We start from the raw sequence: 27650 nt of genomic DNA on the forward strand, positions 1-27650 counted from the left end.
TGTTTAATGGTTTATAAACACTGAAACATTTTTCCAGGCAGAAATTTCCTATTTTCTGCTTCATGAGAAAAATTGCTTTGTTATAGTGGTATAAAATATAATAATGTACCGCGGTTGAGTGGAAGGATATCCTAATTCTCCCCAGTAGTCTGCGAAGTACCACCATAGCAGACTTTCACTTACAGTAGTTGAATTAAGAACAGTTGATCATGCTATTTTTGTTATTTCAGGGAGGTACGACACTGTATGTTGCGGTCGTCTATATCGATGAGGAGCAAATAGAGCAAATACAAATTGGGGAAGCAGAGCAAGTAGTAGAACAGACATTTCCCGCGATCACCTCAGAGACTGAGGCAACCATTATATCAGAAGGTGAGTGTTATCTTTGTTTTTTGATTTGCTTGTTTTTTTGGTTTGGTTTTGCACGAAAAATTGAAAAACAAAATCTGTGGTGGTGACACTTTAGTTTTCTATAGCAAGATGAAATCCTAAGCCCATGGGCACGATGAAACATAAAAAAAAAAATCTATTGGGTAGGTCTCTGAAGTGCATTCTTTCGCCCAGCGCACATGTGAATATCTTTGAGGTATCCTTGTTAGTGAGCTTTCTCCGGGCACCCTGATACAAGCTTACGAGGTGTGTGATGTATTATGTTCCCCCGTGGTTCAGAGATGGTAAAGAATAAATATTAACGGCGATTGTTAAATGTCTTGTTTATCAGCGTGTAAGAACTGGTATGTATGTATGTTTATACGAACATAAAAAACGTATATAAACAAAGTAAAAATATAACCAAGATTGTTTATCACAAAATCAGTGACACATTTGACTGTTTGGGATGAGTTATGCTACCAAGTGCATGACCAGAGCGAGAAATCCGTATATAAACTACTGGTTACAGTGTTAAGTTCTGCAGCTCAGGCTATCCTGAAACCGAAGGATCTATAGCAAGTGGGGTGCCTTATCAATGCCAGTTCAGTATATAAAACAACAAGCAGGGTGCTTATCTACTCCATTCACTGTCTGGCAGAGAAACTAATTACCTTTGGTGGGCAAAGGCTCCCCGCAGTACTGAACTGCTGTGACTAGAAAGCCATTTTTCTACAAAATTAACACACTTCACTGCAGTCCTTGCCTGGTTCTGCGCCCATTATTTGGAACTTCGTGGTCCTTTTTCTTTGATCGCAGAAAAAGAGAGCAGCCCTCCTATCCCTAGCTAACCATATGTTGAACTGTGATATTGCAGTGTCTTCTAAACCTTTCATTTCCCACCCTTGAAGCCTGGGCATTCAAATTCCGTCCCCATTGTTGACAAGGCCATGCCCATGCTATTAGTAATTATCTAACAATGTGGTGGCTCTTTGTCTACTGTTTGATTAAATTATCTACCTTATACTTTACCATTGTTCTGTGTCTGCTCCTGTATTCATTTCCCCTGCTTTTCCAAGGTACCATTTGTGTACCCAGGTTTCAAATGCTAGAATATAGTTTTTCCTCCTTGTGTATATTTCCTATCTTGTAATGTCCAGAGCTCTGATGCTATTTTGCCTGGGTTCGCACTTACAGAAATTCTACTACCCTCACTCTTTCCACTTCGAGAGTAGGGGTGCATGCATTCATTTAACATTTGTTTCTTTGTGCATGAGACAGTTTCAGTTATTTGAGTCCTTGATGTGATAGTCATGATTGAGTTTCCGCAGATTCTCCTCTAGAGGGTCTTCGTTTTTAGTTCATATCTAATTATGGTATGGTAAACCTCTCTGGATGTAGAGCTCAGTGCCAAGTGCGTTAGCCCGATAACATCTTTGATAACTTTGCTTTGAATTACCACAAAGCAAAACCACGCTCACACCGACTCGGGCCCAGCTCCCAATACCCACTGACGACAGACTGTGTGTTAACACCCCCCCATAGACCCCCTAATGAATGCAGTGAGAGTTTCGATATTTGCATTGGGTAGTTAGGACCTGCGGCTCACAATGCCCCAATAATTCCCCCATGCCCCACATTGGAAGTAGGCAGTTGGGTGCTGGTCGTTCGTAGGGGGGGGATTAGGTGCAGGGCCTAGCCAAAGGCCCCAACCAAGTAGTTTGCCATACATATTCCATGGGTGTTAGGCATGTGTTCTTCATAGAATATGGTGAAAACAAGTAATATAAATAGCATATAAAAGGTTATATTGCCATTTTCCACCATTACTTTTGAGGCTTGGGAGGAGGGTATGGGTTAAATATTACTAAAATGAAGATTCAAAGGGCTAGGATTACAGGCAAGGAATAATTATTTCTCCTCCTGGGTATCTTATTGATTTGGAATCCGTGTTAAGACAATTTCTTCTGAAATAATGTCCATACCTGCAGGTGCCTGACTTTCATATGTCTTTATTTGAAATGTTTCACAATAAACCGCAGTAGCCGCTCTCCCTCTCATTAAGGGGGCTTGGGGTCTACGGGACAAAAATGTGCTGCCATTACTGTAACAAAGTACAATACAGGAAACAATCCATCTACATATGGACTGTTTGAAGTGGCTAGCGCTATTGTTACTGGACCAGAGACCACAACAAATTTTGTGTCTATCTAATATCTTTAGTTTTATCTTTGTAGAATCTCAAAACTCCTTAAATCAATCAGATGCAAAGCCATTTATGCTACAGAAGAGGAACCTGGAAGAAAGTGAGGATGACGGTAGTTTGGTTAACCTAAAAATCAGACCCAATTTTAGCAAGGAAGCTACAATGAGCTCTCTTCACACTGTTGTCTTTGTTGAAAACTTTATATGATTTATTAATACATGGGGCCTGGATTTCATTAACCCTCCGAATGAAAGTAATTGCCACTGGAAAGGTTGTCATCCAGGAAATCTGTGACCAAGTCGCCTTATGTATAGGCTGAAATGATAACCTTAATTTGGGCAAGACTACATTCCACTCAAGAGGGAGGTCGTCTCATTAGGGGAGGGTAAAGCTTTATTACTTTTATAAAGTCTTTAACAAATTGGGATTTTGATCACACTATTTAAGGATTTGTTTCTATAAGTAGTAAGTTTTATTTCTAGTGACATTTTTTCTGTACATAAAAATGGTTCATTTTTTAAAGTAGATGAAAACTGGCTTTTTTAAGGTGATTTTAAAATACTGCCCTCTTTAAAATAAAACTGGCTTTTCAAAATTCAAATGGTGTATGTGTATGTATATATCTGTGTATAGATATGTACAAAACCGAAAAAGTATATGTACAAAACCGTAAAAGTAATGTTCTAGCCCAATATGGTAACAATATCTAAATTAACATAAAGGTTAGAAATTCACTGAAAAAAACAGTGTCAAAGGGATATAGTTGGGTCACAATGTCAGTTTTAATGTAACATGTTAAACTTAAAAAAAGAGAATTAAAATGCACCAGTTATAGTTTACTGAGCTAACTAGAACTTGTGCCCCCACCTTGCCCAGTGATGTCCTCAATGATGTAATCATAACATGACGCATGAATGGTGCAGTCTGTACTGTCGTAAGCAGAGCATGGTATGAGCATACTCCTGTTATCTAATGTGGGGCCTAGTTGCTTTCAACTTGTGTTCGTCTAAGACCTGGGTACTCGCAAACATACCTCTGGGGCTGCAAAGTACTGTCTGTGGCATACGTGTGGGCCGCACTGATGCCTGCAAGGCAAGGGTTGGTGTGGTGAAAGGTCAATGTAGGGGACTTTAAACAGATAAATGGTGGCTGGACAACAAACCAAGATTTCTGTCTGCCACTGACGCTCTATTCTCGTGTACCAAGAATTAGTCAAAGCAACGCGCATGCATGTTGTTAAAATACACTTTTTTGAAGTTTGCAGAGAGTGTATCATGTTTTTACATGTTTAGTGCAAGATGTATTTAAAACTAAAGGTCTCTCTAAAGATAAGTTGTCCAGGCCATCTTTTCCGTTACTTCAATTAACGTGTAAATAAAAAACCTTTGTGCTATGTCATGTGAACAGCAGTCCAGGGCTGCTGTTCACCAGGGGGCTGCAATTAAAGGTTAGTAGGGCCACAAGTGGCCCTCTGGCCGTACTGCGAGTATTCCTGGACTAAGAAGTTCAAGTCACAAGACCCATTGCATAGCTGCCAAGTTCTCAGCTTGCTTGTGTGTCACATTTCCATGTTTTCAGAGTTCTCTTCTGTGTGACATTTTATTGCATTATATGTGACACTTCGAGTGGCACTTTATCATGATTAAAACAAAGCATTTATGTCCATGAAATATCAAATGCTTGAAATTCCCTGCGACACACACAAGCATACAAGTTGAAGAAATTTAAAATTGTTCTGTTTAGGATGTGTGTGTATAATGTAGGCTCTACAAGCGTCCATTTATCATCCACAAAATTGTTATAACATGGTACTTTAATAGAGCAACTGAAGTAAACCAGAACTACATTTCTCAGTTTATGTTAACTGCTGTGGTCTGGGCCGTGCACGTCAACATTCCGCAACATTCTGATTCTTTTTCAATAGCACTCACTGTCTTCGGCTCAGAAAGATGGAGTAGGCCCTGCTAGGAATTTAACCTGTGACCTAAAGATCTGGGACTGTTGTTGGCATCAGGCACGAGCAAATTTCCCCTGAATTGATAACAAGACATTCAGTTTCAATCAATCACTCCTACTCTCACTTGACCGTAATTACAGTAAACCTCTCTAAGATTGAGACTTGGATATTGAACAGAATGAATGCCGATAAGTATTGCGGTCTCACTTGGCAGGCACTTGGCTTCCATGGTTGACTAACCTGGAGGTATCGGCAATGAGTGTTTCACTCGTTCTCCCCAAAACTTAAATCCCTTGCCAATGCACTCTGGTCAAATGTAGGCCAGTGCCTGCATTAACCAATGACTATGCAAGTAGGGAGAATAATACTGTACCCATGCATGATCAGTGGTGCCTTAAAAGTGGCTTGTCTTATAAAAATATGAAAGCCAGCCACATGGGGCCAGCTTTATTTGTTCAGCTGATTGCATCCTTACCAAGTGCCATGTATCTGCATGACAATCTTAATGCCTTGCTGGCATGCAGAGACATTATATACCGTTGTGCCTCTGTCCTTTTTTTTTAAAATAGAGCAACATACTTACCCCACCCAAGGTTGGTTTCCCTTCATCGGGCAAGTACTGGAAGTCTTGAACCCTGAGTATGGTGTGCATAGTAAAGGGAGTTAAATGATTTGGAAAATATTTTTGATCATAGCTTGCTTCAAGGAAGGTGTTTTTTGCGGCACCTACACTGAGGCCTTAACATGAGTGCATTTCTTCATACCAAAGAAGAGACTGCCTCCTTGTCGCAAAAACGACAGGGAGAGGATATGGCCTAATGGCTAGAGCGATCAAACTCAATGCTAGGAAACTGGGTTAGAGTCTCGGCAGGGAATCTCAACATCATGTGATTTACGGCAAGTCACTTAATCTCCCAGCTGGAATCTTTTATACAGTTTGAGAGTGATTGAATCCGGATTTATCAAAGTGTCTCTGCATACACACATAACCATACAATGAAGCTTGGGCTGGTGACGACACATCTCTTCCCTACTGCTTTGGGAGGAGGCGAAGTAATTATCCAGGCTACCGAACCCCATTCCTTCGTAAGGCATGAGAGCGTGCCCCTTCCAACAACCGTGATCTCAACAAAAACAAGCTTGGAGCTTGCAGGACACTAGTAGAATTCCACCCCACTGACTACTACTAGTCAAACCCTACAAGGATTCACAGTCGTTTGGGTCTTACAGACCCATCCTGCTTTTAAATACTAATTGTAAAATATGAGTTAATACTAACTGCTTACCTAGAAAATGTATGGTCAACAATACAGATAGCCCAATCAAGGTATATAAAACACAGAAAGGCTAAAGAATGACATCTGTCTGGTTTGGCATCTTGACCTGATATTGCCTGCGGAAATTTCCACCTGCTCTTTCTTTCACTACATGCAGAAGCGACAGTTGACAGAGTAGATTGATTATTCCTTCATGAGACCACAGAGAAAATATTCGAAGGCCTCACCACTGTAGCATATATTTGAACACATTTCGCTCAACTAACTACAATCATCAAGGTTAATAACTTTAAAAATCCCTATCACATGCCCATTTGCATTAGTAATGGAATCCATAATTCATAAAATAAATTCTGAGCTCTCGAGTGGTTGAACTGGACTCGTCGTCTTTCAAAGTAGCACTTTTTGCTAATGGTGGGTTCTGTTCATAAGAACCCCAGCACATTGAGTTTCAAACCTGATACAGAGGGTGCAGCCTTCTCCAGGGTATCAGGTTTCAAGATGAACTATTTAAGCTCTGTCTGCTTGGTGGTTCCTACGGCCTCTCTGTCCCTTGTGGACATCCAAAACCACATGGTTTTACTCTAATGTTCCTATTGCTATTTAGGAGTCAGATTGCTGGCTGATTTGTTCCGTCTCTGAGTCTAAAATCCGCCTGTGTTGGACTTTCTAAATAAAGACCAATATAGTTGGAGAAAATTGGAAGTTTAATGGTTCACTCGCACAGTAAGCATAAAAAGGAACTTCCTCCCTCGTTTGTTACATCCTACCCAGATAGTCCTTTTTGTTCCCAGTGGTTTTGTTGAAGGGGATCCAGGCTAAACTTGGGGTTTTTAAATGGGGTATTCTAGAGGTACATTTTTTAAGTCTGTTTATGTCGAGTAACTGTGGTTTCCACATATGGAAGGTTATCAACATAACTGAGAACTAGACCCTGCTGTACCCCAAAGTCGAAAAGTCTAGGTTCTGGCAGAAAAAGAATACTTGGCTGAGCATCTTCACACTGTTCCATGGAGAACCTGTTGTTTGTTGCCTCAGTCATGCTGCAAACTGGAATATGGTTGTTAAACAAAGGAGTCTCCACTTTTCCATCCCTTTTAGAGCATATTCTGCACAACACTGGCTTCCACATACCTGTGAAAAGCCACATGGTGGTGTCTGGCATGTATTTGAAATCCGCAACCATAGGCATTTGCCTCATGTGAACAATTCTAGCAACTCCAATACGGATCCACACTGAATTTTATTTAGATTTATACCCTCAAATTATCGACTGGTTTGGTAGAAAGCATAGGTGCATATAGATACAACAACCGATAAATTCCTGCTAAATGTTAATGGTCCAAAAACTAGAATATTGGCTTTTTTTTTTTTTTTAGACTAATTAAGAACTACTCCCAAATCCTCATATGTGACAACTGGCTTTAGAAATCACTGTAGTCTCTAGGCTGAACATTTGGCTAGGACAGCCACTGCACCAATGTGCCGCAGGTACATAGAAATTAGATTTACGGTCTTGACTAGGACTGTACTCCATTGAAACTTCAAGTTCTGTTCAAGTTTGGTGCTGCAGAGGGGTTATGGAGAAAGAAGCATAGTGGTGGTCGTGCACCAAATTGTTCGTCATATTTTATAGAAGGCGATGGATATTGTTACAGATTGCATCTATAATCGTAATTGAAACTTGAACCCCGGTCTGTTATTTAGGGACATATGAGACTATGCGGAGCAGCTACTTATCACTTTACCAGGCTGACTCTTAATGTGTATGCTGTTTGCAGCAATGCTTAAAGTTGCACATTCATGCAAGCTACATGCTCTCCCCCCAATGAGTGTTTGTGTGCTCCATAATGGGCAAGTACAGCTTATTACAAGTGTCGGGTAGAATGCATAAATCTGAAAAAGTATGAGCCCATTTTCGGACATATACTAGTCATCACTGGGGCTGGGGGGTGGTTGGTGAAGGAGTGGCACCCGAGCCACACATCTGCAGTGTGTTGCATAGTTGGGGCATGTGTCAGACTAGTTTGTTTTTGGGAACCTCTTTGTCAAATGCAGCATATGACATGGGCGTACCACTGGGGATGTGTGCTCCTGTTTAAGAATTGCTTGCTGAATTTCTGGATATACATCTCTATACTTCAAAAATGTGACTGGGGTTTTGGGAGTAAACCTGAGTGGACTTGCTATTGTGAGAAGCCTCAGCATATTAACTGAGTTCCACAATGATCATTAATTGAGCTTTGTTCCCAAATGTCTGTTTTTCAAATATTTTATAACAGTTACTTCAAGAGCAGGAATAGGACATTTCTCTCATTGAAAGCAGTTAATCGTGAATATAATTAAGTTGCTTTTAAAGTGTGTAACTGTGTGTTTTTTCTGTTTAACCAACAGACCTTGGACCCATTATTCATAGTACAATTAGTGATCATGGAGAGTATATTCTTGTGGAAGCACCTGACACATATTCGGAGAATGTTGACGAAAAGGACCTACAAATTATGGAGTTGGGGGCAACAGTTGAAGAACCTAGGAAGACGGAAAGGAAGAAAAGGATCCGCCCAAAAAAGAAACCCAGCGTGGCAACTCCTGGCAAGCCAAAAACGGAGCGTATACACATTTGTACGGATTGTGGAAAAAGTTTCAATCACCAGGCATCCCTTGTTAACCATCGCAGAATCCATACTGGAGAGAGACCATATGGATGTGAGGACTGTGGCAAAAGATTTAGTAAGAGCACACATTTGATTAACCATCGGAGAATACACACAGGGGAAAGACCGTTCATTTGTTCTGATTGTGGCAGAAGCTTCAGTCAAAACTCTCACATTCTTAACCATCAAAGAATCCACACCGGGGAGAAGCCGTATATTTGTAGTATATGTGGGAGAGGCTTCAGTCAGAACTCTCACCTGATTACGCATCTGAGAATTCATACAGGAGAGAGGCCATTTCCATGTCCTCAATGTGAGAAGTGCTTCAGTAACAACACAAATCTTGTTAATCATCTGAGAACTCACACAGGGGAAAGACCATATTCATGCACCCAGTGTGAAAAAAGCTTTAGTCAGAACTCTCATCTCCTTAACCACCTTAGAACCCACACTGGGGAAAAGCCATTTTCATGTGATCAATGCGGGAAAACCTTCAGTTGGTCCTCCAATCTAAATATGCACCAGAGAATGCACACAGGGGAGAAACGCTATGCATGTAGTGAATGTGACAAGTGTTTCAGTCACTCATCACATCTGAAAAAGCACCGGGCAACACACACTGCATCTGTAAAGGTGGAGGTGGCAAATATGTCACCCAAGCGTGAAATTGTGCCTGGCACAGAGATTGAGGTATTTGATATGGGAAACATTTCTTCAAAACCAGATCAGGCCATGCACACTGCAGCAAATCTTTTAATTGAAGTGGGAAACCTTTCTCCAAAGCTCGAACAGGGAATACACGCAGCAGCAAACCTTCTAATTGAGGTAGGAAATATTTCACCCAAACCTGAACCGGGAATGCACACTGCATCAAACATTGTGATTGAAGTGGAAAATATTTCCCCTCAACATGATCAAGCCCAGAGTTAAATAGGAATGTTGTGCTTATGCCGCACACTTCAGTAGCACGAGAGCACATACTTTCACTTTAGCTTGCCCCCTGGCAATAAACTAACAGGAAATAATTATTCACAGTTTAAAACATGTTCAGGCTATGAAACTTAACATCCACTTATTTGTCGATTTGGTTCTGTCACTAGCAGAGTGCTCATAGAGGGCTTGATCAGCACGATAACCATGGTTGGAATTGTCAGTTCAGTTACTGGGCAGTAAATTAAATCCCATCGCTGACCCCTCCCCATCCCAAAACAAACTCTGGGGATCCCAAGCTCATTACAGCCTCTTTAGTACTCCGTTCCTGAGCATAATCCTGCCAAGACAATTTTTCGGTTTACATCTATAGCCTCGTTCGCTTGCTCATCTATACTTAAGATTTCATTGCTAGTTCAACCCAATGCCATGCTTTGTGTACGACTGTTCTGCTGAAAACGTTACACCAGACTGAACCGCCTAGCTTTTGGCTTCTCCAAATATTTTGTATTCCTGCCCTACTTTTTAAAACACGTATGCAGTAGAGGCAGTTGTCTGATGTGAACCTATACTGCTTTCGAAATATGGTCCCAGAAGGAGAATGCAGTAGTATTGTGAGCTCCTGTTATTATTTATTATTTTTTAACTCTAGTTCTCGTAGAGAAGAATGGGATGCTCTCCAGGGTCACCTTATTCTAACCGTTGGATTATTTCTGCTCACTGTCCCATTGTACTGGTTGCAGTTCCATTTAATAGTATTTGTCACAGTATCAATTCATCCGGGGTTACGGGTCTGTTTGACTGCTAAAACACATATGAAAGAAACCCATTCGCTATTTCCGTAAAAGGGCATGCGCAGAACCAGTCTTTTGTATTCTAGCTCGTTTCACACTTCCTCATTGGAATGTTTTAACAAGCCTGCTGCCCTTTTCTTATTCACCAGGGTCTAAGATACAGTCTCCTCTATTGGATAATTTCTTGTGTTCCTGTACAATTTTAGGCCTTTGTCTAAGTAGGAACTAATATGTAGCCTCTCCCCATCGCGTGTGGATCTGAACAATCCTAGGCCTCAGACTTAGTTCTATTACTGGAGCGAAGTGTGCACCATTCAGGCAGTGTCACCTCAGTATGGTCACAGGAAAGGACATGCTCTTTCACTTTCAAGTTCTGATGTAATATGCTGCTTTCCCTGCATAATGTATCCTGGTGACGTGTGTGTACCTAAATCAAGTGCCAATTGAATTTGCAAAGTGCGCTATAATATACTGAAGCGACAGGTGTGCAAAAATGTTCAGCTGGAATTCTAATAACTCCTTCGTTTGAAGAAGGCTCTCAATGAATTTAATTTTCATGCTTTGTAGTTCTTAAATGCTATTCCATGTTCGCACTGAATGGCCTATTGTTGAAAAAAAAATATTATGAATATGTGCTTATCTTGATTTGTGTTTCTGTATTATTTTTTGGGGAGTGGAGAACGATTCAGTGTCATAAGTTACTGTTGTTCGCTATGTATGCCACCACAATTCCTACTTCACAGTGGAGTAGTGCTATTCTCAATAGACTGCAGAGTGGCATAGCGAGAGGAATAGTCACAACATGGTTTCCCTTTTTTCTGAAAACTAGGAGGGGAAAGCCGCATCTCGGACTTGTAGTTACAGAACTGCATAGGTCATGGCCTATATTAATGAGGTCCATTTGCAGGCAGGCAAGGAGAACAGTATCAAAACCAGGAAGAGTCGCACACTAACAAACGTCACTTGGGTTTTTTGCAGGCCACATCAGAGTTGAAGATCAATTTTCTAGTAGTAGTAATCCAAAGCGCACAGAAGTATATTCTTTCTGAACACTATTCTAGGAATGAGTACCAGAGGATGAAACCATGCAAGCCGTTGTCCCAGAATGGGGTACCTAAGTTAGCAATCCACTTACACTGTGATGCGTACTCCTTCTCATATACACAAGATGAATAAACAAATTTAGAACAGCCTAGTAAGGAGTTATTAGCTGGATCCTAGTTACAAAAGCATACCATATACAACAAGAAGAAAAAAACAATATCTTGTCACTCTTGAGTTCATAGGAAGAGGGTAACACAAACATTATCTTGTACACCGGCAGTAAATTTAACAATCTCTGCTCAAGTTATCGGCAGCAGGCAAGCTGTGACATTCCTACAAGGGCCTCTTAAAGACTGGGTCGTTAAAGATAGTTCTGAGTTTATTTGTATTCACCTGGACCAATGTTCACCATGGAAAGAGGCATTACCTTGGCATTCCTGAGTATTGTTCTGAATCTTAAAGAACAGAAGGTGGAAAATCAAACCCTTTATCGACATTTTAGTAAGTCTATCTAGTCCTATAATGAAACTGAGATCCCAGAAAAAGTTGTACATCCTTTCTTGGCCACACTTTTCACACAAAAACTTACCAGTGAAGCCTGATTAAAGGACCATATCACTGGACTTTTAAAAGACAATGGGAATTAAGGCATAGGGACTGGTGCAATTGGCCATACCATGCCTCGACCCTGTGAATATGGCATCAGGGAAAATAGTTTAAAAAGCTACTATTTCTATGATTTATGATCTTTTTTTTTTCTCCTTGGAATTAGAATTATTTTTTGTGGTATTCTAAGTTGTAGTCTTATTGTATAAAGAAGTTTGACAGTAACATGACCATCAAGCGTAAAATGCTTAATAAATGAAATGACTTTGCAAACCCATGAAACAGCTGAGTAACTGTAGGATTTCTTTAGTGTGCAAGTTGAATCTTGGAAAACGAGAGATTTGTCTTTTCGACAGATTGTGTAAGTGTTGTGTGGTAAATTGAGAAATTGATGGATGACTGTGTCTGATTTGATACTTCGATAGTTTGCTCGAGTAGAGTTGATTCGGTTGTATGTTGGAGACATGGATGTTCGCATGAATGATCGACTTTGTTGTTGGGAATCTCAACTGATGGCTTAACTGTATGTTGGTGGATGGAAAAAAAGTGTGTGATGTGTGAAGTTAGTGATTTGAGTTGGCAATGCGCCTCTCTGCTGTGAGATCCTTTTTAGGTCTCGCCTTGCTATCGCGTGAGCGATCGCAAAGCGAGACTATTGTAAGGGGGTTTTAAAAGTGCTCCCAAAAAGCGGATTGCATGGCGAGCACGCGCACAATCGCGCGCATCGTGCCGCCATGCAATCTGTTTGGCAGCGCACTTCAAAGGGTCCGCTCCCCCGCCTGGAATGCGCTCCCCCGATCCCGCCAAGTGCGCGCGCCACACTCCGCCGGACTTGTTCCCTCTGCAGCTGAAAGTCCGTGGCTATGTCAGCTCAACATGTTAATTGATGTGGCCGCTCTGCTTTTCGTGCTCACTGACAGGCCTGCTGCCCTCGTGCCCATCCCCCAACCTCTCTAAACATCAGCTGCCGATGGCAGAACCGGGGTTGACGCTAAGTCAGCGGTCCCAGGGAATAATAGGGTAGGACTGGGACAAGAGCTATGAGAAGGTGGGGTATGGTTTAGTGGTTAGCTGACAGTGTGTACGTCAGAATATGAGTATTCATATCCCGGCTTCTCCACTTGCACATACTCTACTGTATCATTTTGGAAAAACTTCTTGTACTTTAGGTTCCGTGTCTACCGTAATTGTACAAGTCCTTAGATCTGGACTGAGTCAGTGGCTGAGAACACACCCGGAAGTAGACAAGGCAAACGCCGCACTGGTTTATGGCAGAGGTTCAAGTGCACTTTTGAGCTGTCTGTGCACGCTGAAACCGACTCTTCCGCGAGTCCACAATCATTACACCCTCTCTCACGCGCGCACACTCATACACATGCATTCCTCCCTTCTTTCACTTTCTCTATCCTCCTTTCTCATCTCTTGTTGTTATTTCTATTTCCTTTTCTCTCCCATTTCATCATTCTCTTTCATCTACTCTCTCCCTCTCCTTCCTCGTAGATCTTTCCTTCCTTCTATACCTCACTCGCTCATAGACGCATATGTTTTTCTTTCTCCTCCCTTTTTCAGTGACTTATTTCTCGTATTTCTTTATTTAGCTCTCCCTCTTCCTATCGTTTCATTCACTTTGTTTCACTTTCTCGTTCTTTCACTCTCTGTCTCTCCCCTCCCATGCATTCCAATTTCCTGTTTTGTTTTCACTTTTGGTCTTTCTTCTCTTCCAGGCTGTCTCACACAACACCCATGTGAACACAGGTCAATCAGACAAATGCTTTCATTTGGTCTCACGCACGCACACACATACACTAACACACACGTGCGTACACACACTTTTATTTGTTAATTACGCACCTCGCAGAGTAGCGAGACCCAATGCTTTCTCGTATGTTTTGCACAAATCGTGCAGACACAAACATACCTACATACAAACACTCGCACACACAGCAAAAACTTTGGTAAAAAAAAAAGAAATAAGTATGCAATCTGGATAAAACGTCATTTTTTAATCAAAGTTTTTATTCAGTTATTTTATCCAACTACCAGACATGAATGAATAAATACATTTATTGTATAAAACCTACGAAAATCTTGAGCACAATAATAAATACCTTGCTGTACTATTTTTTTTATTTTATTTATATAATATATTTTAATACAATAAAGGCATTTATTCAACTACCCGGCATGCTTTTGTTCATTTGCCTCTTTTGCCAACCAAGCACAATATATATGTAAATAAACAACCATAAAGTTCTATATAAACGTATATTCATTTTGTAATATTACATGTTCACATAAACTCACAAAACACGGGAGTCGGAGCTCTCTGCCACCCCAGTTTCCGGGCAGAAAGAACACTAGCGCCTAGACTTGAACTGTGCGTGCCTCTCAGCTGCTGCTTGTAGAGTAGACATCAATATAAGAATCCTCTCCGCCACATACCCGTGTGAGTAGGTGAAGAGATGGGCGGGGCCATGTGCTGCGAGCCCTGCCCACCTCACATGCACTGAAGTTATCCCCATTAATGGTATCAATTCACCCAAGTGCCAGGAGTAGTGTGGGAATAAAGCACGTGCAGGGGGTAGCTTAAGGCATGTCTGGGGTAGCAGTGGCTACCCCCGGATTCCCGACCAAGCCTTGCACTCAGGCGCTAGCACCAGGGAAGACGCCCATGCGAGGGTCACTCTCCGCACTGTGAGCAGCTCCTCCTCCTGTCCTTTGAAAATGACCAATGGAGCCCTGGAAATATTTGTTGTAACCGACGTGCAATGCACACGAGCTGCACTATCTGTCACTAGAGCAGAACGCGCACCTCCAGTCACGACCTCATACGCAGTGAACGGTGAAATCCCACCAGATACGCAGGGTATTAGCAGCGCTCTATCATTTCATGGGCGGAAAGAATCTGAAAACCGAGCCCTCAGGTGGGAGGGAACTTCCGGTTGGGCGTGGACAAGGAAAGGGTTCGTTATTGTGACACTGTCGGTCCTGCTTCAGGCTGTAACAAGCATTTGCAATGCAATAGGTCTCGCATTTGCGAGAGTTTCAGCTATTGGCATTGTAAGTGACAATGTGTTTTATTTATGCGTTTGAAAACCTGCAAGCTGTGCGTAAACAAGCACTTTGTACTTATAGTCCTTGCTTATGAGAAGCAAGTCTGGCAGTCTCTTTTACTGCCAGCCTTGCTTCTCGTAAGCAAGGACTATACATAAAAAGTGCGTGTTTATGCACCGTTTGCAGGTTTTCAAATCAAATGAATAAAAGGCATTGTCATTTACAATGCCAATCGCTCCAACTCTCACAAATGCGAGACCTATTGCATTGCAAATGCTTGTTAATATTGCGGCCTGTCTTTACTCATGAGTGAAATTCCAGAAACCATTATTTTAAGGTAAAACCTTGTTCACAAATAAGTATTTTTTCGTTACCTACTTGAAGATAACTTTCTCTCTTCCGTTTAACTCTGTAAAGGATGAAAACAGGCTTTTTATTTCTACCTTTCAATAGAAAAGTGCAGGGATTGTTTGTAGTCAACAGCTTTGACGCTGGATACCCCAGCAGCCATTTGTTCAGTGACGTTTCGTTTTTCTGCTTTCCATGCGAAAATACTACAACACAAGGCAATTCGCCTATTTATTTTTTTCTGTTACCAGCCTGCCATTGCAGGATTTTTTAAAAAAAAAATTTCTCTGTGGTTAATTGAAAAAATGTGAGCAGCAGTATTTTTTGGGTTATGCTTTTCACACCCACAATTTCACCCTGGAACGTCCAACTATTCTTGGAGGTTTTTTTGTTTTTTACACCGCTTTTGTTTTGGAGAAAGTGTAATCTCTCTCTTGTTTGCGAGCTTTCACCATAGCGGTCTTTCACTGCTTTTAAGAAAGGCAATTTTTGTATTGCTTGCTATTTGCAAGTGTGAAATGTATTTTGCCAGTCTTTGTTCTTTTTGTATGTTTGATTATTGTCGCATGTCTAGAATCAAAAAAGGAGCTGCTATGGCAGTGTCTTTGTTGCTTTGCTCAATAACTCAGAAGGGTAATTAGTGTGTAGATTAGGCACAGTTTCTGGGGCATCTTTGGTTCAGAATTAAGACATAAATATTACATTTTCCTTGAAATCTAGACTGACTCTGTTATTGAGGTGGTGATATTGGAAGGCTTGGTTGGCAGCACAAGTCTCCATTCCAAGAAACGTTTATCATTCAGGGAAGCATCGGTGGAAGTGCCTGAACTCCAAGGGATTCCATACTCGGATAGGCTTTACTGCGTTGTCTGCAAGTACAAGAGTCCCCAGGTCCAGAGAAATAAAAATCAAGTAACACCTATTGGGGTCTGAACTCCCTCCGCAGAAGGTAATCCAGCATTCCTCTGCTCCAGGTGAAAATCACCAGAAGGCTCCCGGAGGATGGCATCGGAGACCGCGTGTATCCAACTTTCTCCTTAAGTAATGTGCATACTTATTAAACTTTGGATTATCACCTTTGAGTTTTGAGACTTGCATTACACTAATTGTATTTCCAACATAGAAAGGTTTCTCAACAGCTTGAGCACAAACCTTTAGTGTGAGAAGTACAAGATTTTAGTAGCAACCGTTACATGCCCCACACCCACAGCTCTTAGTATGCTTCTATGCACAGGAGAACAAGCGTCCTTTTTCCAGACTGGATACCTCACTGAGCACTGAAATACCTCACCCTACTTCGGAGTCGAGACGATATCAAGACGCTCGAGAGTGGTATCTTTCTTGCACGCGCTTCCATTTTTCAGGCAAACCTTTCTTGGACCTTTTGCATTCTTCATAGACTGGAGACGCTTGTTTTTTTAATAGCGTAAGTTTACCTTAGAATTTGGCTGCATAGTGATTTCAGATTCTTTGTACTGGCCAGTGCCTTTTTTCCAGGCATGCATCTTCTAGAAAGGAAAATATATTGTAGTTTGTGTTGACACGCCTCTCACACATTAGTTAAGGAAAAAGACATTTGTTCTTCAATTTTTCTTTTTTTTTATACTATAGTCTTTCTGAAGACCACGAATGAGGGGACCCCAGAGCTGGGCAATTGCGTTCAGAGCAATGCGTTTTAAAAGGACGCTTGGAGACCCATTTTGTACTAGCTGTAGCTTTATAGGCCACCTGTTTTGCAGCTCCAGGTAGAGTGAGAAATAGTAGTCCAGTCAAGAGGACATGAATGCATTCACAAAGGCTACTTGATCAGTAAAATCAAGCATTACAAGTTTCTGAGAATCCAAAGGTGTAACAGACACCTAAACCCCAGAATTTACTTGCGGTAATAACCTCAGTTCTACATTAGTATTAACTCCTATATTTTTATCACCGTTACTTCAGTAGGCATATTAACTAATATCAGAGGGCTGGAACTGGCGAGCCAGTGCTGTTACAGGGGAACAAAATTTCCGTCTGGCTTCCATTTAAACCTCATCTGGGTGAGACCCATCCAGATGCCCACTACTTGCAGACAGTCATTAATAGTAGAGATTGCATCCTTTGTCTTCAAGCCCACTAAGGCAAGCAGCAGGGTGTCATCTGTGACATGAACAAATCTGTCTCAAACGACTGAGTCAATTGGTCCAAGGTACATACATAAATGCTGCAAATGAATGGTAAAAGAAAGAAGTCTATACCCAGTCAGTGTGTCTGATAGGTAATATGGATGTGGCCATAGCCGTCGCAAGGGAAGATGGACTATCCACTATGTGGAAAAGAAAAACCTCATTTTAAAATACGGAATATGAGGTTATCTCTCTCAAAATGAAGACTTGCGTATGTAAATACTGCTATGAGTAGGACACATAAAATTGCTTAATTTCCAAACATCCTGTTTATTGGCGTGTAAAAAACCTTTCGAGATTTTAGAAGAATCGCGCTTTGAGGATAGCTCAAAGTGGATGAATTCGACAGGTTGTTGACATTTTTGTTACATCTAGCAGAGTAAATTCCACTATTATCAAAGCTGATCTTATAGTTGTAGTACTTAAATGGGGAATAATGTTAGCCATGGCTCCTCAATGAGTGTAGGTTCAAATAGATTGTGGATTCCTGCATTCATTAACTACCTGCAGCAATTCCTAGGTTATAATGACTTTTAAAAATCTTAGTAGTAAAGTATTCTCTTGGTTTTTCGAATTTGTTGTTTCTCGCAAAAGGAACTAGCTAGCATAATGAGTAATAATGCTTTGGTTATGAGTTGGGCAGCATTATGTGGCTAGCATTTAAATGAGCTAGATAGGATTTCAAACCGATTAGAAAAGGGCATTTTCTTCATCCATTTAGGCCATAACAGATTGTTGACCCAAGGGTTAATGTGCGATGAATTTCACCAGCCAAAAACCGTAATTTCATTTAGTTTCAGCTGTGTCACTATGAAATGTTTGATTTTTCTCTGAAGTCAATCGGATTTCACAATGGAAATTTCATTAAAGCTATCCACTCCCAAGTAAAGTGTTGTATGTGTTTTGTTGTATAGAGAAGTTGCCATTGCTTTCCATATCTCCCAGAGGGTTTATGTAGATAGTGAATAATCATGGTGACAGAACACAGCAATGAGATACTTGACCAGAGAAGGAAAGAACTGTGGACATTTTGAGCTACATTTTCAGAAATTGTGACCTTCCTGAGACCAATGGCGGAAATCAATTTAGGAGCAGGCCCTGACCTACTTCTCTATAGATGAGCTGAATGAGTGTTCCTCATGGTCCATTTGTAAAAGGTAGCTGAGCCATCCGTTGGAATCCACTGTCCCCATTGATCACTACCCTTGGACTCTTAAGCACCTGTACGAATACATTGCCGATTTATTGATTTAATTAAAACACCAGAACGCCCGGTTAAATACAAGCTGGATTACATCTGTGAATTTGGTTAGATTTCATGCATAAGCAAATTGGTGGAGGAAAATCAATTGGCATAACGTTTTGCAACAAAGACTGACCTACATTACAGGTGACACATGTTTTGTCCTCATTTCAGAATGGATTTACCAGTTTGCTTGAAGAAAAGATTGGAAACAATTTCATCTGAGTTTTTTGCGCTTGTAAACGGTTCATGTATTTTTTAATAGTTAATAAGAGAGCTGTTGACCTTTTTGGGGCATAGATGATTTGGGATTAAAAATTCAGTGCCCACCTTAAAAAGCCCTTTTCCCTGAATGTTACTCATTGTAAATTTAAGGGTAATTCACCACAACTATGCCATGCACAGAAAAGCTTTCACAGATGTTCAGCGTGAGTGAGGAAACTGTTTTTCTGAATTAGGTTCCTTTGCTCGTAGACCATCTGTCTTTCATCTTCCAATAACCCACCTCAGAGCTAGGTCATACGATTCAAAACTCTGTCCCCTTGCACCCCTCCCACAAAGCACAATGAAGATAATCACAGCAAGTATAATTTATAAAGCTGCTTTAGCTGGATAATGGACACATAGCAAGAGACTGCATCTCTGCTTCCACCTGGACTAATCTTGACATGATTCTGCTACATCACCTTTCAGGTCCCTCAATATCCACAAACTGGTCTTATTTCTTACCACTCGTATTCATTGGCTATTTGATGCCTTCTACTTGGCAGTATCCAATCTCAAGTGTGACTTTACACCCGCTTCCTTGAGATTCATTTACTGATTATAAAACAAACATAGTATGTTAGTGCAGAAAGTGCTCATCCTTTTTAATGCACATACACTCAAAGACCCTGCCATGTCTAGGGTCTCCAATTTGACTCGGTGCAAGCGCACCCGCCTTCTGCTTTAGACACCCCATTCTTTTTTTTCTTTTTTTTTTTACAACCCAGCATGTTCTCAACTTCCAAATGTAAGGATACCTACATTATCCGCTTCAGTATTCGCACAAACCAGTGCATTGTATCCAACCCATCACAATGTGCGATCCACTCCTCCTTTCATTTAACCCACCACACCCAGGGTGATGCAGTGTATGTGATTCCTAACAGAGATACTGTTGCTTCGAAGTTTAATTTTATTTCCAGAGTCTGCTAACTTTGAATGCCCAGTCCAGTGTTTTAACTGTTATTTGTCAATCTGTGTGATACGTCATGTAGATTCCCGAGGGTTGATTTAGGTTTTGGCTAACCATACTTCCAAAAGAATTTGCAGGCCTCGAAAAATCAACTCTCATTTGCTAGTAAAGTTTTAATCAGGTCAGACTATTTTTAGCACCTACTAGTCTCATCTGGCAGTAAACTTAGGCTGGAAAGGAACAGGTGTTCTGTTTATTCAGAAAGTGAATGAGCAATAAAGATGCCATTAAATCTTGTTTTTATCTTGACACAGTTGCTGTCTGTTCAATGAAGAGGTCAAATGTCAGTTTGTCTTTTAACTAATTGCTGCTTGGAAAAGGTTTGTTTCTCCCTTACTAGAGTTAGAGGTTTTTGTCAAGTGAGCTCTCTGAAGATGTCAATTATTTTTCTCTAATACGGAGCATTGAAATAAATAGCATGTAAATTAATATTCTAAATATTTTAAAATAGATCAGAAATTTTGTAATTAAGAACTGTGATGCAAACTGAGTTAAATAGGAGCAAAACAAACCAGAACACTTTACTTGCTGATGTGCAATTGACACATTTTCAGAAACTCTATTTCCAAACATTGCTTGTACACTATATAGTTTTATTAGTAAAGACTCATGTCAGTTGGAAAGTTTGTGGACATTTCAATGTAAAATCTGCTGATTACAAATGAGTGTGCTACCACTTCATGCTTTAGTTATGTATTTATTAAAAGTGATAGTTTTTAAACCTGATTTGAGAAACATTCCTGCCCCTGGCCTGATGAAAATGCTGTTAATGAACGAAGAGGCAAGTCAGGGGGTCATATGTATCCTATATGTGGCTAGATGTGTATTATATATGGGGAAAAGGTTTAGTCTATTAAATCAAACAAAATAGTTTTTTGTGCACCAGACATGCTAAACTTGCACATTTGAAGGTGCTCTCATATGTGATAATGATGAAAATGTTGGCTCCAATGTGAATAATGTCTTGATAGGTTGAGTATGGCAGTTTAATTGTAAGGTGAGGATTTGACTATTTGCAGTAGGGTTAGGGTTTGGGGTTAGTAGTGGCAAAACACTTTTTTGTGAATTGGCTAGCCTGCATCCAACTTTATTGTATTTTCTTGATGTAGATCTCCCTACTTAGAAGATTGTCATGGAATCTATGGATAAAAGGCTAACCCCCAAAGTCAGAAGCGAGAGCCATAGTAGACACTTGCTATAAATCTAAAGCTTGTGTAAAAAGTAGAAATACTTTTACTCATTCTAAATCAATATGGAGAGTTCTTCTTAGCATATTCCTATGACTTATTTGCTTAATTATTCACCTACTTAGATCTGGCTCATGAATAGCTGAACTTAGTCACTATTTTCAATAAGAAATAGCTTATCTTCCTGCAACGATTTTTCAAACTTCCAGTTAAGATGGAGAAGTGATAATAGTGTAGGCTGTCAAGAGGTGAGCTCCTGTAGCCATATGTTGGATGTTGCTTGCATAAACCCCGCTCATATCCCTGCCTCCCAGTACCAAATAAATGAAAGGTTTGCTCCTGGGTAAGATGCAGGTTAGGCACAAATGCCTACATAGTCCATAGTGGGACTAGCATGAGGTGGGTGTGGCTTGGAAGGCCCCAGACTGGGGGACCACAATCTCCTACACTCATTTACACTAGCCACTTAACACCTGTTGACCTCGTAGTGCATCTGCTGCACACATTCCTGTGGAGTGAACCTGGTGCAGTCCATGAGCTGCACCTTTTGTCACTGCCATTTACTTTGAATGTTTCACTATGTTATTACGTAGCCTTCTAAGCTTTGGTCACACGGTAAGCAAGGTTGGAGGCCTCAAAATCTCTGTCGCTGCTCCAGTGCAGAGATATGGTGGCATATAGACCACTAAATGAGGAGTTGCATGTAGGGCTGAATCCATCTAACATTCATGCTTGAGTAGTAATGGGGAGGGGATTAGTTGATTCCTGAAATATCGTTGGCAGATTGTCACTTGACCTCTCCTATGTCACCACAGTATCTCTAAGTCTTTCTGTGTTGATGAAACATGGCACTCGTATGTGGCTGCTAGCAACAAGCTTCTAAATCTCTAAGGCAATGGTACCCAAACCTTAGACTTCTGGGGAGCCACACTTCATCATTACTGGAACCCGAGGACCCTTAAGTCGCTACTGGAAGCCGGGGTCCCTGGCATGACCACTGTCAATGATTTGAACCGCAGAGCAATACAAAAAAAATAGAGGAGAAAAAAACATTCATCCGACAAATACACAAATGATAACACATTTTAATCAGTTTGCAAACATATAAATAGAAAAAAAAATCGAAATGTAATTTTAAAAGAATGGGTGGAGCGTTTCTAAATTCAATTGAGGCCACTCGTCGTCCATACTATATTCTGTTTGATGCACCTGCACTGCTCCCACGAATCATTCGGAGGATCCGAATGTAATTTTTAGCCTACAGTTTAAAATACCTTCACATTTACAGTAGGTTTTAAAATTAGCAATTGTATATTTAGCTTTTTTATTTATGTACACTTTTTTTAATCTGTTAACATTATTTAATTTTCGAAGTGGTTGCGGACCCCCAGGGGTCCCCGGACCACAGTTCGGTGGAGTCCTGGCTGCCTCTAGAGATGCACCAATGCAACACTTTGCTCTCCCAGCAATCCACTCCGCATAATAAATTTGCAAAACAGTGACAGCAAAGGGAAGACCAGGGTTTTGCTGCTACTAGAGGTCACTTCCAAGGGTGGTGAGGTCAGCAGAGCATAAACAAATGTGAAAGTAAAACGGCTCTTATTCCTGGATAATTTTGATTTATTTATTTTGAACCAAAGAAAGCTTAGGAATGGTGAATATATACAATGGCAAAGCTATATGTGTAAGCTATTGTAGAAAGACATAACTGTAATGTTTTATTAAATTTAAATATATTTGTGTATAATCATAAGTGGGGCTCCCTGTTATCTGTTTTTTACAGATAAATACAGCCTGCTATTTTCTTGTCTGTATTTATTTTTAAATGTGGATACAAATGGACATTGGGTGGCTTTTTGAGTTATTCTAAACACTGTCTGCATGACTGGCAGGCCAATAGCTGTGTGGATTGTTAGGTAAGGGTGCTAAAAAAAAATTAATTTTAATAAAGTCTTAAATAGCAGTAGATATACACAAGATTGATGCTGATATTTTCATTTAAGTGCATTGATTTATCTTCTGCAGGTGTTCATATCATTGAAACCTGGCAAACACTCTAAAACATGAGTGCGTATTTAGTGGTTAAATAAATGTGTAAATATACCAGTTTCTAATTTTTTCCACAAAATCCAAAATAAATATGGATTAATACAGATAAATTTAACAACAAATATGTGTAAATACAGACTGATATATCAAAAAAATAAATATAAAACTGGGAGCCCTAATCATAATAACATTCAGCAGCATTATACCAATGGAATTCATCAGTAGGATATACAAGAAATGTAGGTTCTAAAAAACAATCCAAATTCACGCTACATTAAAGTGTGGCTCATGTATATTAACGGCCTTGAAAATGCTACTTGAAGATGGAGGAGCGGCAGAAGACTGAAAGGGTACCGTCCAGCCATCCTCTATACGCTCTAAACAACTCTAATGAATACAATAGTTAGTGAAGTCAGGCTAGCAGGACTGGTGTATCCCAATGGGGAAATTTAAATTGTGGATTGTAAGCATCAATACGCCTTTAGAGGACAGATTTGACTGCTTAACAATCTATATTCCCTATTGTTACTTAAAAATATACACAGAGTGGTCTTTGGTTTCACCCAGAGAAGAGTTTCTCTTTCACCTTATCCTTGTCTCTAGAGTGCTTGAATCCCAATACACAAAGGACTATTTAACATTTAGTAAACATGAGATTCCTGATCTTATAAATCCACCCAGGAAGTAATCTTTTTTTCTTGTTTTGTTGTTTTCTGTACCATGCTTTGTTTTAGCCAGGACAAAATTTTCAAGCAAGACGTATTGACTTTTCTGATGTTTTTGTTTTTTTTTTTAATTCTGATAGTAGTGCCCGGAAGTGCACTTCAGATAGATAGGCAGTAGCAGCCTGTATAAAGTTCAAGGGGTGACAAACTCATTAGGATTGCAGTGTATTAGCAAATCAGTTCTGGGTTACTTAGCGCATTTTAAATTACTTAGAAGTTTGATCTCCAATTACTCCGGTGTTCTTCTGCAGATAAAAAGAATAATTTCTACAGAAATTGTAAGAACTATGACTACCACTGCAGTGATGATTCCCACTTGAAGAGTTTTGTAATTGGGTGGATCTGGGAAACAAAAACCGAGGAGAACGATGTAAGAGTAAAGATAAAGGGCAGCTACATGTTCAGAACGCTGATCGTTCAATCAGAAAGAAGCTTAGCCAAGCTCTATCAAAATTAAAGTCCTACAGGAAAAGGACTTTGTGGCAGCCCTATAAAGTCATGACTAACATTTTGGCAATTTAATCATTATTTAAATATTTTAAAATCAAATATTTGTGTTACTGCATTTCCCTGTAAATGTAATATGAATTACTCGAATGTACCAACACACACCCCCCCCCCCCCCTAACCCAAACCATTGTTGGTATAACCTATGCAAAATCAATTATCTTTTGTCTTGATCAAGGCATTTATTATTTATATAGTAAAACAGAAGAGAAAACGTGTTCAACGAATATAGATTGTTGTTCTTACAAATGTGTGTTGTATCCTGTCTCAAAGAAAACTCCACTGCGTAGTTAAATTCTTAATTAAAACCATTTTATTCTTTTTTTTTTATCTACAGTTTAAATAAATTATGTATCCCTGATTAGTAAGGAAAAACAACAGTTTATTTCCTTTCATGTTATGTAGTCGGAGTGACGGTTCAGAAATCTCATTGCACAAAGACATCTGTTGTCACCAGTGTATACTAGTATGGTGCAGCAAAGTTTACACTCCTCTACAATGATGTTTATAATGGTACTTGTCAAGCAGCCACATACGCCCTTATTTTGCAGCATACAAATGTGTAGTAAGTGCCAAAAGATGTACTTATCATACTTTGTTGAAAAAGGCTCCAGTGAGCATACATTCTGACGAGCTTCGGAGCGCCTGTGTACCCGGAGTGGTATTAACCTGAGAACTTGTGGCTGTATTTCCAGCAACCCCCGAATAATTCCCTAGTGATGATGGAACAATCCAGAAACACGTGTCTTGAGATACGGCAATGACTGCATCAGCTTTGGTAAAAATTATGATGAACTTTGATGCAAGCACGAAGTCCTGTACTACACTAACAGTGTGCTCCTACCCCCTTACAGTTTAAAAAGTCTCCTGTGACCCTAAAAGATGACTAGCTTCAGAGCTCCTGCATGCCCGGAGTGGTATTAACCTGAGGCAATTTGTGGCAGTATGTCCAGCAACCCCAAAATAATTCTCCTACTGATGACTGAATAACCCAGAAACACATGTATGGAGATATGGCAATGACGGCACCAGCTGTGGTAAAAAAAATAATTATGATTAACTTTGATGTAAGAGCGAAGTCCTGTACTACACTGACCAGGATACAAAAGGGTAATGGCACTGGGATGTGAGGCAGTGTGGTTGTACCCCACTTACAGTTTCTATAATGCAGCATCTGCCACAAATACCAAAGCTGGGCCTGAAAATGGAGTACATCAAGTTCTTTATATGGGCATGGGTGCAAGGAGAGCAGGCAGTCGGTGAAGCATGCTCACGTGTTCAGAAGGGCCTTGCCAGCCACATATTGAAACCCTATCAACATCCTCGGTTGGATGGGTCCATGATCTGATATATGGAGTGACCCAGGAGCATGCCTTGGTCTTGTGGAGGTGCAAAGGGGGTCGACCAACGCCTTCTGGGGGTTTTGATCCGGGACTTTGTACTGTACCAGATCTTTATGCCTTCTTTTTCCTAAAGTTGTGCACATTTGTTACAGCAGTACAATCATCTGTGCCGTTTCTGGAGAACTACATTGAGTGAGTTCGACCCATATTGTGGTCCAACACTATGATTGCTTGGGAAAGATGCACTCAAGCCACAGTTTTCTGGATAGTAAACTGGAAGTCTCATATTTTCTTGCATCCTAATAAACAGATAGTTCACCGACAGGGCACTTACATTTTAATGTTGGTCAACTTTCTTTAGTTGGACTTTTTTGGATTCAGGTTCATCTGGGATGAATGAGATAGTGTGCATTCAAAGTTAAGGTCTCTAGTACTTCTTCCCCTGATGTATTCTACACTCACTTAAGGGTATTTTGCTTTTCAGGTTGAAGCAATTATGTATATATTCAGTCATTATGTACAGGGCCTTTAGCGCCACGTGCCGTCACCACCATGGGGAGAGGGCATTACATCAGTGATACTGCAAATCCAAAATCACTAGTAATGTTGATCCACGTTTCTGCATTGATCGGAGGCTGTATCTCATTGAGACGCACTTATGGAAGTCATTTGAATTTTCATCTTTCTACCTTGTCTTGTGACTGAGAGAACATATAAGCGCTTACATGGTCCAGTTTAGCTGCTCCTTGGCAGTTAGAATGCGATCTCCACTGAGAGAAGCGTGCTATTCTATCAGTGCCGCCTCAACCACCATGATTCTAACACACTTGGAAGACATCTTTGGAGGCTACTTGAAGAACAAACGGGTCCTCTTGCTTTTAAGGAACATATTATCCAAAGGGAAGAGACTGCCTTTGGTTGTATGCTCCTCTCGCCATTGAAACATGGTGAAGTAGTAAGCGCTGTAAATGTTAGTAGGAACAGTGAGTGAGATGGCCGACATGATAATGTCACAATTGCTTAATGATAATCTTCAACATTGTCCAAGTCTTCCTTATTACAGTTGTTCAGCCCACTGTACCATTCTGTTGTTCATTGTCCTCCTCCCCCATGCACTGTGCCATCTGGTAGCCAACAGGTTGAGATACGATGCATTTCAACATTTGAAAAAGGGTGAGGATTCGTCTTCATTGATGTTGGACTGTGATGAGAAAGACTTAGACTAGAAGTAACTGGGACTTGCAAACAAGGTGCAGCACTTCACTCACTTTATCTGCCGCCTGAGTACTTCACTCCCTATTTTCCAAAAACCCCAACTGCATACCGGCAGACCTGGAGTGTAGAGTAAAAATACACTCCTGCGTGCAACTGTGCATTGGGCCCAGCTGTCTGCCAAGGTACCAATTGATCGCGCCTAGGTAAAGTCCAGCAATTGTGCAAACAGTGGTTTTCTGGTATTATGACTGTTCTAAAAATGAATCGACAAAAAGTTGAAAAAAGTGGTAAAAAAAAACGTTCTGCTGTTGGCGCAGAAAGAAGTGATGTCACCATACCGGGGTGGCACCTGTAGGTACTGCGTACATCACCACTGACGCAGACAATCTTTCCATAAAGCTGTTCACCGCTGCGTACTGGCACGCAGAGGTACTTCTCAAGATTTTCCGGATCAAGTCTGATGCCTGGGGCATATGCTTAGGTGAGGAATCTGCGATTAGAAATCTCCTGAAGCCCAGAGCTAGTTCAAGAACTGTCTGGCAGCAGTTTTCCAGTGGATGCGGGCTAGTGAGTTACAATGCAATGCCAGGAAAACTGAGATCTTGTTGTTTGGCTCACCTCAACCTAACTGGGACAGTGCTGGCCAGGGTGTTCCACTTCAACTCCCCCTCCGGCCATTGTAGCCCGCAATGTAGGTGTAAAGATTGACTGCAAGCTAACCTTAGGTTGCGGCTATAATC

At 40.6% G+C, this 27650-nt stretch overlaps 1 protein-coding gene across 2 annotated transcripts in view; it reads left to right on the top strand.

The window, feature by feature from the left end:
* The window catches only part of LOC146772566 (uncharacterized), a 33045-nt gene extending 20926 nt beyond the window's left edge, over positions 1-12119 (top strand). For both annotated transcript variants that reach the window (XM_085639606.1, XM_085639607.1), the window contains exons 4-5: positions 231-372; positions 8204-12119. In XM_085639606.1, the coding sequence (XP_085495732.1) occupies positions 231-372; positions 8204-9393 (1332 nt within the window). In that variant the 3' untranslated portion in view covers positions 9394-12119. The remainder of the gene's footprint in view (positions 1-230; positions 373-8203) is intronic.
* Positions 12120-27650: the final 15531 nt, after the last annotated feature.

The sequence above is a fragment of the Triturus cristatus genome, chromosome 12 (genome assembly GCF_964204655.1).
Source record: "Triturus cristatus chromosome 12, aTriCri1.1, whole genome shotgun sequence".
NCBI lineage: Eukaryota > Metazoa > Chordata > Amphibia > Caudata > Salamandridae > Triturus > Triturus cristatus.